Raw genomic sequence first — 14,104 nt, forward strand, 5'->3', positions numbered from 1 at the left:
ATTACAGGGCTGATATAGGTGGTGGTAGAAAGGTGCATAGCGCAAGTCTTGCAGCAGGAGAGGTCACAGGCTTAGGAGCCATAGGGCAGAGAAATGGCTGCAGAAGGAGCATTGGGTCTGATGAGGATATTGCAGAGATTAGAAGGATGAAGAAAAGCTATTACAGCTGTGGTGGGTAAAATGCCGCACAGAATGGATCTCATTTCAGGGAATGATTTCAGGAAGTCATAGTCTTGTCACAGTAGCTGATTAATACATTCAAGACCAGGATAATAGTGAGTGGCACGTGTTGTATTCCTAATTTTTTTTTGATGGTTCAGCAGTACCAGGATTGTATGTGATGGCCCAGGAAATCTGCTGTTGAACAATGATGGTGAGGTAATTACCTCCAGTGAAGGCTGAGGTGAGGATAGTGCTGTACTGCTGTAAAGAGTCTGCATCTGAACAAATATGACTGTCTCGAATGCTAAGATTGCATGGGAGGGAATGTTTGACATGGAAAGAATGGCAACTGTCAAAACGTAAGAACTGTTGTTTGTTAGTAGGTTCAATATGAACAGAACTGCTTAGCTGACCTTTGTGCAGGATAAGATCAACACCAAGGAAATTGCTAGGGATTCACAATAGGACCATGTGAAATTTAATTGGGAGAATGTACTTAGAGATCCAGGAATTTTGACAGGTCAGCTTCACCATCAGTCCATATGGTACAGATATCTTCAATGTATCTAACCAAACCAGGGGCTGAATGCTTATGGATCCCAGGAAAACCCTCTCCAAGCTACCTATGAACAGACTGGCATAGGAAGGAGCCATCCTGGTTCCCATGGCTGTACCACTGACATGTTTATACGTCTGCTCCTCAAATGTGAAGTAGTTGTTGGTAAGTATAAAGTTGAGTAAGACGAACAGGAAATGTGTCATAGGTTAAGAATCATGTGGGCACTGACTGAGGGAATGTTCAGCAGTAGACAGACCTTGTTCATGGGGGATTTTGGTATGGAGGGAGGTGTCATCAATGGTGACTAACAAGGTGTGTGGTGGGAGTGAGACGGGCACAGATTTCAGACAATCTAGGAAATGGTTGGTGTCTTTAATATAAAAAGGCAAGTCTTTGTACTATGGACTGCATGTGTCGATCAACTAAGGCAGTTATTCATTCGCTGGGTCCTTTGAAAACAGCAACTATGGGACAGCCAGGTCGATTGGGTCATTGTATCTTCAGGAAGAAGGTACAAGATGGGGGTGCATGGTTTGGGTGGGGTAAGAAGTTCTATGGACTGAGGTGTTAGTCACGGTGAGGGGCCTGATGTTTAAGGTCAGTTTGAATCACAAGGATGGGATCGTGGTGGCAGATTCTGAATGTAGAGGTGACAGACAGTTGTCATAGACCTTCACTTACATACTCCTATTGATCAAGTACTGCAGTGGTGGGTCTCTTATCCACTGGTAGCTTAATGGCGGCCTCATCAGCTTTTTGAGAAAGAAGAGCCTGGAGTTATGTAGAGGACAGAGTAGGGTCATGTTATAGGGATCTGAGGACGGGTTGTGAAGCAGTTCTGGTTGTAAGGAATTCTTGGAAGGCTTGTAAGGGATAATTTCGAAGTAGTAGTCGTGGATCAAATTGAGATTGTTGTCCGAACTGTTCCAGTCTGGGTTCAATGTCAGATTTGTTGTTGGAATGGTTTTGGGATTGGGTTGCACAGTGATATTTTCAGTTGACATTATGTGTGAAGGAAATAGGATCTTCACCAAAGCACCATGATTAAATGCGGGTTTACTGCTACAAATGAGACCATTGGATAATACAGATAACTCAGGAGGAGAGAGTGGCTTCATACAAGAGGTTGAGAACACTGTACTGTTAATAATAATAATGGCGTGTGACGAGGGCCTCCCGTCGGGTAGACCGCTTGCCTGGTGTACTGTTGCGAATAGGTCTTGTGATTATGAGTTATTGTTAGTTCTGTGAGGCAATGGTGAAGGCTGGAGGATGTTAAGGAGGTTGCCAAGCTTGGTCTGTGGGAGAGGAGATGTGGTTGATGGTGTAGCTGTTTAGGGTGAAGATCCAGTAGTCAAGATTTCAAACTTCATTACCATCACTATTGTTGAAATCCACACTATGCCCTTAACTAATATGATAAATCATACAGCTTCTCCTGCAATAAATGCAAAGTAAACATCTCATCTCAGAATATTTTTTTCCTTCCATATTATGAAGAATCCCTCTGTACGCAGCACATTTATTTAAAAATGATCTGCAATGTTCACCATGTACATCTAAGTGACATATTTACATCTTTTGTCATGTGTATATTATCTAAGTACGATCTCCCCCTCCAATAAGTCATTGCTTCATCTCAAGATAGGTCTCTTTCCAGATAATACATTTCATTTGTCTGGTTCCAGGTGCCCTAGCTGAGGGTTTTTAGCAAAGTGTAATGAATATATCAAACAATGGAAAATCCAGGATGGAATGTAACAATACAAGAGAAGGAAAGTTGCTACTCACCATATAGCGGAGATGCTGAGTCGCGATAGGCACAATAAAAAGATTCACACAATTAAAGCTTTTGGCCATTAACGCCTTTACCAGCAGTAGACACACACACACACACACACACACACACACACATAAACGCTTTTATATAATTATGTAATGAGTATATGATATTTGTACATCTGTCTGCACACGCTCATTGCTGATCCTCTATTTTCAAGCAGCAGATCTTTTCAGTAGGCTTGTAATCAGATGTATTTTATGTTATTCATGTATAATAAAAATTCAAAGAAGACAAATAATTCTCCTATAATTTATTATGTTTAAGGAGTGCAACTAGGCCTAATTTTCTGCCATATAAGATATTTCATAAGGGCACCTGCCAGACATATTGACGTGAGCATTCAAAGGCTGACACTGGCTGCCTGTGTTGGACAATTTGTTAATCTGCTATATGTGTTTTGCACATGTACCATTTTTGTAACTGCAACACAAATCACACTACCAACAGGCAGCATGCTCGATGGCAGAAATGCAAACTTCAAGAGTATTCAGTATACTGGGAAAATTTCTGTTCTTCTATACTTGCATGTTCCCAGTTACAGATCCTAGATCCATCCCTCATATTGCTCAGAAATGCATTCAATGCATTGACATTTGTATCATCAATTACAATCTATAAGCATTAGACTAAATAAGTACATTGGTGTATTGTTAGTAGGATGAATAAACCATCTTTTCTCATAAATGCATGACATTGCATGCCATGTGGATTTCTAAGTTAGTTTATTGTGACCATTGCAGGTTCTTGATCATTATCAGTTCCATCACAATTGTTACATTACATATATCTTCAAATTCTGCAGTGTCTCAAAACATATTTGAAAGTTCCACTCCCTTACTATCATCACTATGCTAGGCTTCTGCATTCTTCAGATTCCAGCCATTCTCCTCTGAGTTGTTGTCTTTGAACTCATAATCACTATTTTCTAATAGGTTCAAAAACTGATTTCCCCCCACCTACTCTACTTCATGGCAGAAGGTCAGTTTGCCATTTGGTTAGCTACCATTTCAAACTATGCATACCACAGACAATTAAAGGCAAGAAAACAGAATAGTAGGTAGGGAAATATTTTCAGACGCTTCATCTGGTGCTTGTACCAATATGTCTGAACAGATGCTAAACCAGACTAAATAATATCCATGTGGATGCACCCACTTGTATGTGTAATCTGTGCTGGCTCAAACGTTAGCTAAACTGCATTCATGCCACATTCTGAATCCTATAAATAGCAGCTACAATAAACATGTTAAGTGATTATTCCACTATTTTAATGGTCATATAAGATTAACACTTATAATAAATTGACTAATCCATAGCACTCACCAACCAAATCCAGTTTGGTCCTTACAACATTTCGCTTGAACCTTTCCACAGGCAGAGAGTGCATTTTAAGTGAAATTTCTGACACAAAGCTTTCATAATTAGTGCTCCCTCCACTGAAAAGGAGATTAACACATCATAGAATGCTTATAGAGCAGTGGTAGTCAACCTTATTCCTTCCGCCCACTAGTTGGTGTTCGAGCTTTCATGCTGGGTGATAGGCAGTTGGGAGTTAAAGATATTTTTGTAAGGTTTTCATAAAATTTTGACATAAAACGTTCTGTAAGTGATTATTATCATATGCTTTAACTTTCTGCTTTATAAATTTTAGAAGGTAATGTTACTTTCTTACTTTGTACACCACCATTACTGTAGAACTTGTGGAAGTTAAAAAAAACTTACTATGTGAGCAGAGATACAAAAGTAGGTGGTAGGTAAAAAAGGTTGACTACCCCTATTTTAGAGGAACAAGTAGCATTGTTTAAGATAGTGAGATGTACACTGTATTAATGTATTCAGTCTGTAAGCTTGATGTGACCTACCTGACAAATGTCTTTTGCATATACAGGTCCGCATCCACCGTGAATTTCTTGAGGGAAATCATTTTCCTGCATAGACCGTTCTGTTTTGAAATAATCACTTAATTTAGTGATTAGCTAATTTTGTCCCTTTGGGCATTATCAAGCTAAATCAAAGCAAAAAAGTTTGATGCATATAGCATAATTAAGTCCATACATATGTATGGAGGAAGCTACATGTGATGGTGTCCCTAATAATGGTTTTGCACAACCATAGTAGTTCATCTATCCCAGATATGAAATACATACTCATTTTTTATCCTTTTTACAACTGTATTTCATGTCTGAGATAGCTGTTCCTGTAACTACTATGGTTGTATGAAGCCATGGACATCATAATAGGTCTCTTTCTACATGTCGACTATCTAATGCTACATGCATTGCAGTTTTTGACAGCAATGATACAGCTCGATAGTGCCAAAGGGCCCAAAATTACCTAATTGTTGAATTATGAAAAAAATGTTATTTGAAAACAAAACAGCCAATACAGGAAAATGTCTTCCCTCAATAAATACATGACAAAACAGTACAGAGTGACACAGTTCACAGTGATAAAGTTAACAAGAGAGTTGATATTGGAACTGCAGTATAATAGTTAAATCAATGGAGTTAAGGGTGTTTTATAAATTGCAAACTAGTGATGTCTACAGAACTACTGCCTAGAGTCAGAGCAGATAATGTGAATTACTTATTTATTTATTTATTCATTTATGTCTGTGGACCATTCTGTATAATGGTATTGGACACATCATGTTTACATGAAGTCTGAAATATGTATCTACATGCATAAGTCAGTAAAAGGACTTATTTCGTGAAAATAAGCCTCCAAAAAAAAAATTACAAAGGACACTGACACACACATAATAAGCTTTCTGGAAGTTTTATGTATTTGCACAGTTACATATGGTACATTACATTAATTTTTTGCTATATGGACAAATTTTAATCAAGTGAGATTTTAGTATCTTTTTGAAAACAGACATAATTTCTATCATATTTATATAGTTCGGCAAATTGTTGTATAGAAGACATCCTGCTTTTACAGACCCTTTGTCAGCTAATTTGAGCCAATTTCCTTCAACATGATAATCATTATTATTTCTTTTGTTATAGCTATGGCTGTTTAACAATGCAATTGGTTACTTTTTACATAAATAATTGTTTCATATGTGTGTGGTGATACTACTGTTAGTATATTTAGTTCCATGAGCTTATCTCTACATGAATCTCTAGGACATAATTTTGCTATGCATCTTGCAGCCTTCTTTTGTAGTTTTAGTACACTTTGTATGTGCACATTTGCAGAATCTCCCCAGACCAGGATACCATGTGAAATTTTTCTGCAAACTGGCCCATAGTACATTGTTAGCAGTGTTTGTGCACTTATAGTCCTTGACATTTTTCTCATTAGAGATATGCTTGAACTCACTTTACAACAAATATTATTTATTTGCTGATCCCATATCAAGTATCTATCCTCTGTCATACCCAGGAATTTATAAGTTTCTGTTTCTTTCAGATTCAAAAATCCAAACTTGACAGTAATATTGCTCACGTCACCAGTAGATGTTTTGTTTGCGTCTATTTGCAAATATGTGGTTTTATCTACATTTATAAAAAGATTATTTGCTCCAAAATAATTATTGCCATAGACCATGTTTGGAGAAGATTGCTTTTTTAAGTTATCTATGGAAACATTCCCCCCAAGAACCATGGACCTTGCCGTTGGTGGGGAGGCTTGCTTGCCTCAGTGATACAGATAGCCGTACCATAGGTGCAACCACAACGGAGGGGTATCTGTTGAGAGGCCAGACAAACGTGTGGTTCCTGAAGAGGGGCAGCAGCCTTTTCAGTAGTTTCAGGAGCAACAGTCAGGATGATTGACTGATCTGGCCTTGTAACACTAACCAAAACGACCTTGCTGTGCTGGTACTGCAAACGGCTGAAAGCAAGGGGAAACTACAGCCATAATTTTTCCCGAGGGCATGCAACTTCACTGTATGGTTAAGTGATGATGGCGTCCTCTTGGATAAAATAGTCCGGAGGTAAAATAGTCCCCCATTCAGATCCCGGGCGGGAACTACTCAAGAGGACGTCGTTATCAGGAGAAAGAAAACTGGTGTTCTACGGATTGGAGAGTGGAATGTCAGATTCCTTAATTGGGCAGGTAGGTTAAAAAATTTAGAAAGGGAAATGGATAGGTTACAGTTAGATATAGTGGGAATTAGTGAAGTTCAGTGGCAGGAGGAACAAGACTTTTGGTCAAGTGAATACAGGGTTATAAATACAAAATCGAATAGGGGTAATGCAGGAGTAGGTTTAATAATGAATAAAAAAATAGGAGTGCGGGTAAGCTACCACAAACAGCATAGTGAATGCATTATTGTGGCCAAGGTAGAGATGAAGCTCACACCTACTACAGTAGTACAAGTCCATATGCCAACTAGCTCTGCAAATGATGAAGAAATTGATGAAATGTATGATGAGATAAAAGAAACTATTCAGGTAGTGAAGGGAGACGAAAATTTAATAGTCATGGGTGACTGGAATTCGACAGTAGGAAAAGGGAGAGAAGGAAACATAGTAGGTGAATATGGACTGGGGCTAAGAAATGAAAGAGGAAGCCGTCTGTTAGAATTTTGCACAGAGCATAACTTAATCATAGCTAACACTTGGTTCAAGAATCATAAAAGAAGGTTGTATACATGGAAGAATCCTGGAGATACTAAAAGTTATCAGACAGATTATGTAATGGTAAGACAGAGATTTAGGAACCAGGTTTTAAATTGTAGGACATTTCCAGGGACAGATGTGGACTCTGACCACAATCTATTGATTATGAACTGTAGATTAAAACTGAAGAAATTGCAAAAAGGTGGGAATTTAAGGAGATGGGACCTGGATAAACTGACTAAACCAGAGGTTGTACAGAGTTTCAGGGATAGCATAAGGGAACAGTTGACAGGAATGGAGGAAAGAAATACAGTAGAAGATGAATGGGTAGCTCTGAGGGATGAAGTAGTGAAGGCAGCAGAGGATCAAGTAGGTAAAAAGACGAGGGCTAGTAGAAATGTTTGGGTAACAGAAGAAATATTGAATTTAATTGATGAAAGGAGAAAATATAAAAATGCAGTAAATGAAGCAGGCAAAAAGGAATACCATCACCTCAAAAATGAGATCGACAGGAAGTGCAAAATAGCTAAGCAGGGATGGCTAGAGGACAAATATAAGGATGTAGAGGCTTATCTCACTAGGGGTAAGATAGATACCGCCTACAGGAAAACAGGAAAATTAAAGAGACCTTTGGAGAAAAGAGAACCTCTTGTATGAATATCAAAAGCTCAGATGGAAACCCAGTTCTAAGCAAAGAAGGGAAAGCAGAAAGGTGGAAGGAGTATATAGAGGGTCTATACAGGGGCGATGTACTTGAGAACAATATTATGGAAATGGAAGAGAATGTAGATGAAGATGAAATGGGAGATACGACACTGCGTGAAGAGTTTGACAGAGCACTGAAAGACCTGAGTCGAAACAAGGCCGAGGGAGTAGACAACATTCCATTAGAACTACTGACGGCCTTGGGAGAGCCACTTCTGACAAAACTCTACCATCTGGTGAGCAAGATGTGTGAGACAGGTGAATACCCTCAGACTTCAGGAAGAATATAATAATTCCAATCCCAAAGAAAGCAGGTGTTGACAGATGTGAAAATTACCGAACCATCAGTTTAATAAGTCACAGCTGCAAAATACTAACACAAATTCTTTACAGACGAATGGAAAAACTGGTAGAAGCTGACCTTGGAGAAGATCAGTTTGGATTCCGTAGAAATATTGGAACACATGAGGAAATACTGACCTTACAACTTATCTTAGAAGAAATATTAAGGAAAGGCAAACCTGCGCTTCTAGCATTTGTAGACTTAGAGAAAGCTTTTGACAATGTTGACTGGAATACTCTCTGTCAAATTATAAAGGTGGCAGGGGTAAAATACAGGGAGCGAAAGGCTATTTACAATTTGTACAGAAACCAGATGGCAGTTATAAGAGTCGAGGGGCATGAAAGGGAAGTAGTAGTTGGAAAGGAAGTGAGACAGGGTTGTAGCCTCTCCCCGACGCTATTCAATCTGTATGTTGAGCAAGCAGTAAAGGAAACAAAAGAAAAACTTGGAGTAGGAATTAAAATCCATGGAGAAGAAATAAAAACTTTGAGGTTCGCCGATGACATTGTAATTCTGTCAGAGACAGCAAAGGACTTGGAAGAGCAGTTGAACGGAATGGACAGTGTCTTGAAAGGAGGATATAAGATGAACATCAACAAAAGCAATACGAGGATAATGGAATGTAGTCGAATTAAGTCAGGTGATGCTGAGGGAATTACACTCCTGGAAATGGAAAAAAGAACACATTGACACCGGTGTGTCAGACCCACCATACTTGCTCCGGACACTGCGAGAGGGCTGTACAAGCAATGATCACACGCACGGCACAGCGGACACACCAGGAACCGCGGTGTTGGCCGTCGAATGGCGCTAGCTGCGCAGCGTTTGTGCACCGCCGCCGTCAGTGTCAGCCAGTTTGCCGTGGCATACGGAGCTCCATCGCAGTCTTTAACACTGGTAGCATGCCGCGACAGCGTGGACGTGAACCGTATGTGCAGTTGACGGACTTGGAGCGAGGGCGTATAGTGGGCATGCGGAAGGCCGGGTGGACGTACCGCCGAATTGCTCAACACGTGGGGCGTGAGGTCTCCACAGTACATCGATGTTGTCGCCAGTGGTCGCCGGAAGGTGCACGTGCCCGTCGACCTGGGACCGGACCGCAGCGACGCACGGATGCACGCCAAGACCGTAGGATCCTACGCAGTGCCGTAGGGGACCGCACCGCCACTTCCCAGCAAATTAGGGACACTGTTGCTCCTGGGGTATCGGTGAGGACCATTCGCAACCGTCTCCATGAAGCTGGGCTACGGTCCCGCACACCGTTAGGCCGTCTTCCGCTCACGCCCCCACATCGTGCAGCCCGCCTCCAGCGGTGTCGCGACAGGCGTGAATGGAGGGACGAATGGAGACGTGTCGTCTTCAGCGATGAGAGTCGCTTCTGCCTTGGTGCCAATGATGGTCGTATGCGTGTTTGGCGCCGTGCAGGTGAGCGCCACAATCAGGACTGCATACGACCGAGGCACACAGGGCCAACACCCGGCATCATGGTGTGGGGAGCGATCTCCTACACTGGCCGTACACCACTGGTGATCGTCGAGGGGACACTGAATAGTGCACGGTACATTCAAACCGTCATCGAACCCATCGTTCTACCATTCCTAGACCGGCAAGGGAACTTGCTGTTCCAACGGGACAATGCACGTCCGCATGTATCCCGTGCCACCCAACGTGCTCTAGAAGGTGTAAGTCAACTACCCTGGCCAGCAAGATCTCCGGATCTGTCCCCCATTGAGCATGTTTGGGACTGGATGAAGCGTCGTCTCACGCGGTCTGCACGTCCAGCACGAACGCTGGTCCAACTGAGGCGCCAGGTGGAAATGGCATGGCAAGCCGTTCCACAGGACTACATCCAGCATCTCTACGATCGTCTCCATGGGAGAATAGCAGCCTGCATTGCTGCGAAAGGTGGATATACACTGTACTAGTGCCGACATTGTGCATGCTCTGTTGCCTGTGTCTATGTGCCTGTGGTTCTGTCAGTGTGATCATGTGATGTATCTGACCCCAGGAATGTGTCAATAAATTTTCCCCTTCCTGGGACAATGAATTCATGGTGTTCTTATTTCAATTTCCAGGAGTGTAGATTAGGAAATGAGTCACTTAAAATAGTAAAGGAGTTTTGCTATTTGGGGAGCAAAATAACTGATGATAGTCAAAGTAGAGAAGATATAAAATGTAGACTGGCAATGGCAAGGAAAGTGTTTCTGAAGAAGAGAAATTTGTTAACATTGAGTATAGATTTAAGTGTCAGGAAGTCGTTTCTGAAAGTCTTTGTATGGAGTGTAGCCATGTATGGAAGTGAAACATGGACGATAAATAGTTTGGAAAAGAAGAGAATAGAAGCTTTCAAAAGTGGTGCTACAGAAGAATGCTGAAGATTAGATTGGTAGATCACATAGCTAATGAGGAGGTATTGAATAGAATTAGGGAGAAGAGGAGTTTGTGGCACAACTTGACAGAAGAAGGGACAGGTTGGTTCTGAGGCATCAAGGGATCACAAATTTAGCATTGGAGGGCAGCGTGGAGGATAAAAATCATAGAGGGAGACCAAGAGATGAATACACTAAGTACATTCAGAAGGATATAGGTTGCAGTAAGTACTGGAGATGAAGAAGCTTGCACAGGATAGGGTAGCATGGAGAGCTGCATCAAACCAGTCTCAGGACTGAAGACCACAACAACAACAACAACAACATGGAAACATTGCTTAAAACAAATGAAATGTCATCTGCATACATGATAGCATTTTCCCCTACTATTTTGAGCATATCGTTTAGTTATCAAACAAAAAGTAGTGGGCCAACACTGATCCTTGAAGCACTCTGTATTTAATATATCCAGGATTAACATTTTATTTCTACACACTGTTATATATTTTCCATTGATGATTATAATTGGCTGCTTTCCCTTCTATACCATAACACTTAAGCTTTTTTAATAATACGTTGGGGCATACACAATCGAAAAGCATTTGAAAAGTCAAGAAATATGACATAAACTTTCTATTTTTGGTCTAATGTCTTAGTTACACTTGCCATAAATTCAGCTAATGCTGTACTGGTGGATCTACCTTCCTAAACTCACACTGGACATCATTCAAGGTATTGCATTTTTCTATAAAATTTACTGTTCTGTCTTTAATTACTCATTCTATTATTTTATAAAAGACAGGTGTAATAGTTATTGGTCAGTAATCTCGTGGATCTTCCTGTTGACTGCTTTGGAAATAGGGCTCACTTTACCCTTTCTTAAGCATGTCAGGAATATTCCTTTTCCAATGGTTGTGTTTATGAGAAAAGTCAGAGGCCTCACCACCCATTGCAGGCAGCAGCTAATTAGTCTAGTACATATACCAGCTAGTCCCTCAGTAATGGTTCAAATGGCTCTGAGCACTATGGGACTTAACATCTGAGGTCATCAGTCCCCTAGAACTACTTAAACCTAACTAATCTAAGGACATCACATACATCCATGCCTGAGGCAGGATTCAAACTTGCAACCGTAGTGGTTTTGTTTTTCCAGAGTGAAGTGCCTAGAACTGCTTGGCCACAGCAGTCCCTCAGTATATCTTGTTTTTAACTGGTGTATTATTTTTATTAATTCAGGTTCATTTGTTGGGAGATGGAACAAACTTTTTGTCTTGTGAGGAGTACTTTGTATGTATTTTGTATCAGGAGAGTTTTGCTCCAATAATTTGTCCATTACTTCAATGTAGTCTTGATTTAAAATATTACTGACTTCTTTAGGGTCCCTAACTTCCTTCCTATTTTTCTTTATAGTTATGTCTTCACTGTTTTTCATGTCTATATGTTCCCTCTCTTTCTTTGTGTGTGACCATATGGTCTTTGTATATTACTAGAAGCTGCAATCTTGTTTATGTTGTAATTTGATTTGGTTTCTTTTATCAATTTCTTATATGATCTCCTCTTGCCCCTGAGATTGTTCATACATAGTTTTTTGCTCTTCCCTCTTTCATTTTACATCTGCTGTGGCCCAATTTTTATTGCCCTTAACATTTGTATTCCTACATTCTAATGGATATGCAAGATCCATGTCATAGGATAACATTTTGGAGAATGACTGCCATCCCTCATTTACATTTGCTGTTTGGTACATATCACTCCAGTATTCAGATTGCATTAATATTTGCAGCCTTCGCAGGTTTGCTTCCTTTGTTTGTCAGAACTCTCTAAAGATTTTTCTGAAATTGTTATGTTATCTGATATGTCTATTAATATCCTATAGTGGTCACGAAAGGCTGTGTTTATGATCTGTACTTTTTGTCAGTATATGGTAATTACATGATCTACTAATGTCTCTATATCTTTACTGCGTCTTGTGGAACTATTTGCTACTAGGGTTAGACCATAAGTGTTAATTAGACCACTGAAACTTCCAGTATGACAGCTTTCCTTCTGTGTGTTAATACTTAGATCACTTGCTACTGTTATGTGTGTGAATCACATAACAGCATTGTCTAACAGAACTTCTAGCTCCTTTAGAAAGCCTTTTACATGATTATTTGGTGGTCTGTATGTCCCTAATATCAAATACTTTTCCTCTTTGAACATTGCCTGTATTGCTGCTGATTCAAAAAGTTCCTGTACAGTTGTCCACTGTCCATGGTATGTAATCCCTCATTTCATTTTGTACATATACTGCAACTCTTCCACATTTATGTTGACATCTGCAGAAATAACCCACTTTTTCACAGTCCTGTATGTTGTAAACATTAATTTTATTTTCTTTTAATTCATGTTCTGTCATAATAAATTTAGGTGGTATTTCTGCTGCTACAATTACTTCTAACTGTTATAATTTACTTGACACATACTTAACATTTTGGTGTAGAATTCTTATAGTAGGTGGGTTTGCGGGTTTTGCTTAATAGGTCAGGAGTCCACTACACACATGAGGTGGCTACACAGGTAGCAGGGGCTGTGTGAAAGGGACTGGGTGGTTTTTTAGGTTAGAGGGTCTCAGGGAACCACAGAAGGGGCGTCAGTCTAAAAGTGGGCAGGTAAAACACAGTAAGATAGTTGTAGAAACGATTGGTATTATAGTTGTAAATTGTCGTAGCTGTGTTGGGAAAGAACCAGAGCTCCAAGCCCTAATAGAAAGCGCTGAAACTCAAATAGTTGTAGGTACAGAGAGCTGGCTAAAGCCGGAAATAAGGTTGGCCAAAATTTTTTCAAACTATCTAACAGTGATCAGAAAGAATAGATTAAATACAGTTGGTGGTGGAGTATTTATTGCTGTCAGATTTAGTTTGCCTTGTAGTGAAATTGAAGTAGATAGTTCATGTGAAATAGTATAGGTAGAGGTTATGCCTGACAATCGGACTAAACTATTAATTCGATCGTTTTACTATCCCCCTGACTCAGAAGTCATAGTTGCTGAACAGTTCAAAGAAAACTTGAGTCTCATTTCAAATAAGTACCCTGCTCATACAATTATAGTTGGTGGTGACTTCAATCTACCCTCGATATGCAGCAAATTATATGTTTAAAGCTGGCGGCAGGCATAAAACATCATCCGAAATTGTACTGAATGCTTTCTCAGAAAATTATTTTGAACAATTAGTTCATGAGCCCACTTGAAGTGTAAATGGTTGCAAAAGCATACTTGGCCTTTTAGCAACAAATAATCCTGGACAAATTGTGAGTGCTGTGATGAATACATGGATTAGGGCAGTTGCTGCTAGGCTGAATACCATAACACCTACAACCATCAAAAATAAACGCAAAGTATATCTATTTAAAAAAGCTGATAGAAATGCTCTTAATGCTTTTTTAAGAGACAGTCTTCACTCCTGATCTGATCATGTAAGTGTAGAAAAGTTGTGGAATGTTTTCAAAGAAATAGTATCAACAGCAATTAAGAGATATATACCACATAAATTAATAAGTGATGGTACTGAT

At 40.0% G+C, this 14,104-nt stretch overlaps 1 protein-coding gene across 1 annotated transcript in view; it reads right to left on the reverse strand.

The window, feature by feature from the left end:
* Positions 1–14,104, reverse strand: part of LOC126204141 (sodium channel protein Nach-like) — a 194,085-nt gene that overhangs the window by 17,041 nt on the left and 162,940 nt on the right. The window contains exon 10 of the mRNA XM_049938551.1: positions 3,888–4,000. Within this exon, the coding sequence (XP_049794508.1) occupies positions 3,888–4,000 (113 nt within the window). The remainder of the gene's footprint in view (positions 1–3,887; positions 4,001–14,104) is intronic.

Source organism: Schistocerca nitens, chromosome 9 (genome assembly GCF_023898315.1).
Source record: "Schistocerca nitens isolate TAMUIC-IGC-003100 chromosome 9, iqSchNite1.1, whole genome shotgun sequence".
Taxonomy (NCBI): domain Eukaryota; kingdom Metazoa; phylum Arthropoda; class Insecta; order Orthoptera; family Acrididae; genus Schistocerca; species Schistocerca nitens.